The following is a 7,152-nucleotide window of genomic DNA, read 5'->3' on the forward strand; positions in this document are numbered from 1 at the left end:
AACAAATTGTCTAAGTGAAAATGTTTAAAACAGTAAAAATATTGCTGTATTTTTCAAAGATGGAATTAGTTTTGGAGTTTTTTTCCTTCTTTTTTTCCCAGCAGTTATAGTAATTGCCAAGTTTTTGGCAATTAGTACTATTACTGAATTTTTTCAGGAGGAATAAACTGGCACAAGTGGGTTTTTGGTAGCAAAATGGTCAGCAGGTGGCTGATTTGTGGTGGACTGCTGCCACTGGCTAACAGAAGAGTCTATTCTCCTCATGTGCTTAAAAGGGTGCTGATTGTGTTTGTTTTGGAAGGAGAATCTGCATTATTCCAGATGGTAGTCTGGTATACATATCAAACATGATGTATCTGAGCCAAAGGTGGTTAGTGGTTAATGTGTGAGACAAGATTCCACTTCAGTGAAAATCTCATCTTACAGGATAATGTCTGGAACTTCAGTTAGGAGGGTAAGAAATGCTGGCATAAAGCTGCTTCTGGAAGGTGCAGTTGCCTGTTAGGAACAGCCCTTGCTTAATGAGTCCATACATTTGTGCCCAGCTGGTACCATTTCACAGAACATGATCACAGCTTGGGAAGACTCTTGAGAAGTGGCTTTGTAATTTTTTTCTAATGTGTAGAAAGCTTAAGATTCCATGTCTGGAGTCCTTCAGCAAAGAAAAGTAGACTTTTAAAATTACCTTTCTTGTCCCAGTAGCTTTTCAAAATACTTTTAAATAAGTAAACCCTGCACATTGTAGTCTCTTGGCTTACCAGTGTTTCCTGTATCTCTATTGCTATCTCAGGTTTTCCTCTGACATAGAAATTGCAGGAGTAAATTTTTACTGCTTTTTTGGTAATACAGTACTGCTTGAAAATAAAATTACTCATCTCAGGAATCCGAAGTTACTTCAGCATCTGACTCTTCTCTGCCTTGTAATGCTGTGATGTTGTTGGTTTATTTTTATCCTCCAGAATTATCCAGAGTTACATTTTGCGGGAAGAAGCCGGAACGCTGTCATCAGAGGCCTCTGACTTCAACAAAGTACACTTGAGCAGGCGTGGTGGGATCATGGCATCTCTGTATACATCTCACCCTGCAGACAGTGGGCTCACGTTGGAACTCTCCTTAGAGATAAACAGGAAGCTTCAGGCTGTGTTAGAAGATACATTACTGAAGAATATTACATTGAAAGTGAGTAGCTGTGCCAGTTCTTCTGCACGTTCTTGTGGTTCTCAGGTGCTCCCTTCACTGCATGCTGTTAAAGGCTTTTCAGAAGTTAGCTCATCGTGATTTGGTGCCACTGGTAGCATTGGGGTTAACCAGGGAGTTATGTGACATCATGCCATGTACCTCCCGTTTAGGACCCTCAGAGTATGCTGCATTAATGGGCTCTGCTTGAAATGAGTTCTGGAGTGCCTGTGCCTTACCTCTTCATGCTCTGCCCTGGGCATGTGGAGTCAGGAGTGCAGGCTCTGCTCCTGGGGCAGCACATCTGCTGCCAGGGAGAGGTGGAAGGCTGGAAAATGGTGTGCAGGCTGCCAGCTGGGCTGCAGGGCTCTGCACAAGCTGGAGATCTCTTCCTGTAATCATCATTCCCCGTGAATGCTAGGGGAGCTAGCATTCTACCTTGTAGACATCCTGTACCAGTTACAAACTGGTAACGGCAAAAAAGGACTTGCTCTGAGTTTCTTACTGAAATGAGTTTGTTTTTTCTGACTCTAATCATTTGCATTTTTTCTGGATACTTGAAAGTATCAAGCTGCTGACATAAACAGTAATTTTGACTTACTAGTGCATTTTGTGTGATGGATTCATTTCCCTGTATAACTTAGCTTATCATTTTTCCCCCACTTCCAAGGAAAACCTGCAGACTCTAGGAACAGAAATAGAACGGCTTATTAAACACAAGCATGAACTGGAACAGAGAATAAAGCAGACATAACTAAAACTTCTGGGACTAACCAACCTGAAGATGCAGAAGAGGCAGGTGCTACAGACCACTGTGTTTTACATTCCGCCTGCCAGCACAAGCATCTGGGTTTTTGCAGAAGAAGCCTTTGGCCACACAGGCTCACTCGTGTGAGATCAACAGGGTTTGGCATCTGTGTGGTTCTGTCTGCCCAGGACCAGCCTGAGGCACTGCTGGAATTCACTGCACACTACATTTATCTGAAACTTCTATTTGAAATACAGATGCTTTGCAGTGCAGACTGTTTGGAGTGAGTTGCCATGAGATTTTAATTTCTGCACTGTGTAATTAATCAGTCTCTTAATGATGGAGCTTGAAAAAAAAATAAAGCCAATTATGTCTTAGTTGCTATTGAACATATCCAGTGTTACTGAGCTTTAAGGGCTTTGAGACATTTATTTCCTTTCTTGCATATTATTTCTGATCTTTGGGTTGATTAAGCATTTTTGACATATGCATGGAATAATGCTTTGTTACAAAATTTTGGGTTTTAAGTGGTGACCATGATATTGCATATTTTCTGCTTTAGATTAACATTTAACTGGTCAATTTCTTTATTCCAGAGGAGTGAAACAACAGTTAAACTAAGGAATTACAAAGTGTTCTGATTCAGTTTTTGAGTTCATGTAGTCCAAACCAATGTCAGTTCAGCAAATTTTGTAAACCCTTGATCCTTAGACATATGGATCAAAAGAAGTCTGATATCAGATAATTGGTTAATAAAGTTCTCTGGGCTTCTGCATAACTAACAGCATTTAAGGAGTTTAAGCTGTCCATTGTAGATCTGTAAGTACATGTAGACATGGTGATTGCATCTGTTTTCAAAGACAAATGGAAGCCAATAAATTTTCTCATTAGCTGTGGCTAGACCAACTAGTGACAATAATGGTGAGAAATAGATCTAAATGGGATTTTAATATGTTGTTGGACTGTGAAAGTAGCACAGAAATCTCTACAACTGCTTGATTTTACTGTTGTGAAGAATTAGTTGGTGAAAATACCTGAAAACTGTTACTTAGTCCTTCAGTAGCTGAGAGGATGATGGAGGAAGAGTATCAAGATGACAAGATTGGGTTAGTCACATCATCATGTTCACATTTTAATTCCAGGATAAGTAATATACAGGATCTGAAATATCTTTATTCCAGCAGTAAATGCATAGTTTCTGTATCTTTCACCTTTTGACCAAAATCAATTGATCAGATCACCCTGTAAATACATACTTCAGGTTTTTATTAAATACTTGAACTTCCTATTGCCATGAAAAGAGTCAATGTACATTTACAATAGCAATGCTTTAGCTACTTTAATCAAAAAGGGGGGTGTGGGGAGAATCTGTCTTACTGCAGGTACTGTTTGCATCGTACACCAAACGAGGGACCTGAATTTGGCAGCACAGAGGAGGATAATTGATCAGACACCTGGGTGACTTAAGGATGTGAACTCCATTTTCACATGCCACTGAGTTGCCTGAGCTTTGTAATAAAACAAATTGAGCAAAAGAGCCCAGTGTGATTTGAATAGTTTGGATCAAGAAAGTGGGACTTCCTTGTTACTTTAAAGATAGTAATTTGTGAAAGTCCTTGTTGGGATCAAGACCTGGTTGGTGGTCCAGAGAGCTTCAAGAGCCTGGGATGGCAGGTCCCTTCAGTGTCCAAGGATTAAGTATTCCTTTGGAAAGGGAGAATGGGTGCAAATAGTTTAAAACCTGAGCAAGTATTATATAGAAACTGCAAGCCTTTAATCTGGGTGGGTTTTTATACATCTATTTTTCTAATTCCTGAGAGCAATGGTTATCTGAAATGTTAGGAAATATGGGCCAGTCCAGTCATGGGACTACTGCTTTACTGTTGTTCAAGTGATGTGAAGAGGCAAATACCTGGCTCTGCTGAAACAGATTTGTCACAGCTTCCAGGAAGCAAACAGACTGCTGTTCATGACTGAGCTTGGACCTTCTGCTGGGAGAAGGTACTTTAGAACAATTTGCATGCTAAAACATAGCTTAGCTCTTGTATGTTTGTGTTTTCATGCTTTAATGTACCAGATCTCTGGATGTTTTCAGGCATTCAGCTGAATGATTCCAGTATTTTAGATACCATGTTAATATTGTAATCTTTTAATGTTTGTTCTCCAGGTGTACAGTGTGAATGAAGGAGGGGTGTGGTGCAGATGGAATCAGTGCAATGACTTTGTGGAAATTCTTATTTCTTTTTGGCATGGTTGTTCTCCTTTTAAGTTGAGGAACCTAGTTAGCTGTCCTCCTGCCCTGCTGAAATGCTGCTGGCTCTTTGTAGCACTAATAACTTCTCAGACTTTTTTTTTCCCTTGGTTATGGAGACACACAAAGCAGCCAAAATACCACGTTGTTTTTTTGTGCACGGTGTTTTCATGGACCAAAGCTTCATCCACAGGTGTTATTTTAAACATATCTGTTAGAGGTGGAAAAGTCATTCTGGCTTGCACATTGCCAAGTGACTCTCCAGTCAGCCTGGGGTGTGATGAGTACCTGATGGGGTCAGCCAGCAACTTGGCATAAGGATGTTCCTCCTTTTTGAGAGGCAGAGATGTATCAGCCATAAAAAGTTGCTGGCCCTGTTCCCATGGGGGGGCTTGTGATGCTCTTGGTGCAGCACTGGGAGCACTTTCTGTGGAAAGGTGTTTCTGTGGGGTGGCTCACACAGGTGACCCCCAGCTGGTGCAGGGTGGGTGTGAGCCTTGTGTAATCTCATCCCACTTATCCTTGTTTTGGGAATTGTATTATGGACGTGAAACTGAAAACTCTCCTCAGATAAACTGAATTCTAGAGACAAACGGTGAATTCATAAACTAATGATGAAGGCAGCCTGGAGCATGTAGCTCCAGCCTGTCACTGAAATTCAGTGCCCATTAGATGTGGAATTGCCACAGGCTGCTTTTGAAAATTCCAAGCTTGTGGCTGGTTGTGTCTTACAAGCTTAAACATCTGTTTCTTAAATACTCAGGGTGCTCTTTTCATTCAAACATCGCACAAACAGATGTTTCTAGAGGCCCTACAAGAAAGCTGCCTATGCTTTTCCACCTTCTGTAAAATCCAGCACTGTCGTTGTCAGAAGCCAGACCCTCTGACCTGAAGAATACAATTTTGTGCTACAGAAATCACTGGCTTGTTGCCATGCAGACTTGTGCAATATTTTTAATTATAGTGTCCAGAAAACTGGAGATTGATTTCTTCCTTGAAGATTTTCTCATTATCTTCACTTGTTGCTGGCAACACCTGTAGTATCTCTCTTAAAATATTTTTAATTGCAATGTTTTGGTTCATAACTAAAAAAGAAAAATATAAAAACAGTATGTCCGGCTTCCGGTGCATCGAGTGTAAACCTGAGTGTCACATGCTGCAGAGACCTGAGTCTAGGGAGGGGTTCAGAGGGCAAGGCCTGTCCCACTCACTGTCACAGTGAACACCAGCATGGGTGGCACAGGGAATCAGGTGTGCCCTGTCTCACCTGTCCAGGGACAGGTGCCTGTGTTGCAGAGGGAGCTGGGTGGTGTTTAGAGCTTTTCCAAGACAGATGGGTGTTTCCTTCCCATTTTCGTGTTCTAACTGAAACTGTTGATTCTTCCAATCTATGTGTGTAAGTCCTATACACAGAATGTCTTGTTGATTTAATTTTGTAGATACCTGTTTCTGTATAAAGTTTTCAAAGGTATTGCTATACCTTATGTATATACTGTACTTTGAAATAATAAACATACAAATGTATGAAAGCCTGGTTTGGGTCTGATTTGTCCCACTGTGGTGTTTGGAGGTGTTTTTACTAACAGAATGGGACTGCTGGGATATGTTCCTTGAGCTTTTATTGCAGCATCAGCCTCATTACATAGCTGAGACAACAGAATGATGGCAAAAGCTCATGTACAATGAGCAACAGCTGAAGATTTCTGTTACAGAGCATTTTAAAAGCTTTCTAACCAATAGCATATTGCCAAAGCTTACCAACAGTTGTTCTAGCCAGTTAATAAAAGTACACGTACACCTGCTTCACACGATGCTTGCTTGTCTTCTTGATGTTAACAATACACAATACTTCATTATTAAGCTTAAAACATTCTGCTATCTTACTAAGCATATTTTTCTGCAGTCTTAAGGTCTACCTTAGCTAAGCCTAAAACTCAAGCTATTGTTTCATGTCCTTACTATACTATTGTAACTTTTTCTGCTTGCAGACTTTGCAGCTGCTTCTAGTTCTGAGTTCTCTGTTCTTTCTATTTCTAAGACCTGCTTTCCCAACTTTCTGAAAATCTTACCTTTGCTATTTCTCACACACCATTGGCTGCAGCCGTGCTGGCAGCTCTCAGAGCGTGCTGGGTGCTCATCCCTGGCAGTGGGAGCTCGTGGTGCCTGTGAATAAACACTGTGGGCTGCCTGCACCGCCAGACCCTTCTTGTTCCCCTCGATGGGTCCGGCCGCACGCCGGAGATGGAGCCGTGCTGCGGGCTCTGTCCTGTTGCAGCCGGCAGACGGGAGGTGGCAGTGCCTCTTCTCCCGTGCTGCCGGCGGTGGGAGCAGCACAGCCCGGGAAAACACCTCTCCCACTGCATTCATCCCTTGGGAATGGCGCTGGACAGGCGACAGCTGTGCTGCACTTAGGGACTGCAGTCCCTGCCAGTGCCCTCGGTGCTTTTCCCTTCCATAACCTGAATTTTGGGAATCCCGCAATCCCAGCAGCAAGGAATGGTTCCTTGGCTGTAGCTCCACATTTGCTCCTCTGATTTATTTATTCCCTTGTAGAGATCTAACAGAGTTTGTTTATTAGCCATGATAGTGTTTTTTAATAAAAGCAGTAAGTGATCGTGTCTGGTTGCTGGCAGTGCTTCTCTTAAAAACCTGGGAATGGGGTTGATATGGGTTGTCCTGCCCTTGCAGGGAGCCAGAGAAAAGGGGAAAAGAATACTGTGAAGGTGATTATTTATGGAGTTTATTCTAGTATCTCCCAGAGTACCTTAAATGAGAGAGGGGGCTGTCCTATATTTTGCTGAAATTTAATGGCAAAGAGCCTCAAGCTTTCCAGGACCAGACCAAGGGCTCCCAGTGATTTTTCTGGTTACAGTTACCTGCATGACCCTATGCTGAAATTGTTTTGCAGCTCACAGCTTTTCTTCCAGCTTTTTCCACTGATAACTGGTACAGTTGTTGGTGACAGATGTGACCAAAA

At 42.0% G+C, this 7,152-nt stretch overlaps 1 protein-coding gene across 1 annotated transcript in view; it reads left to right on the forward strand.

Annotated features, from left to right (window-relative positions):
- CCDC186 (coiled-coil domain containing 186) overlaps positions 1–5,699 on the forward strand; it is a 35,376-nt gene extending 29,677 nt beyond the window's left edge. The window contains exons 15-16 of the mRNA XM_041461142.1: positions 960–1,179; positions 1,847–5,699. Of these exons, the coding sequence (XP_041317076.1) occupies positions 960–1,179; positions 1,847–1,930 (304 nt within the window). The 3' untranslated portion in view covers positions 1,931–5,699. The remainder of the gene's footprint in view (positions 1–959; positions 1,180–1,846) is intronic.
- Positions 5,700–7,152: the final 1,453 nt, after the last annotated feature.

Source organism: Pyrgilauda ruficollis, unplaced genomic scaffold (genome assembly GCF_017590135.1).
Source record: "Pyrgilauda ruficollis isolate IOZ18807 unplaced genomic scaffold, ASM1759013v1 scaffold15, whole genome shotgun sequence".
NCBI classification, from domain to species: Eukaryota; Metazoa; Chordata; class Aves; order Passeriformes; family Passeridae; genus Pyrgilauda; species Pyrgilauda ruficollis.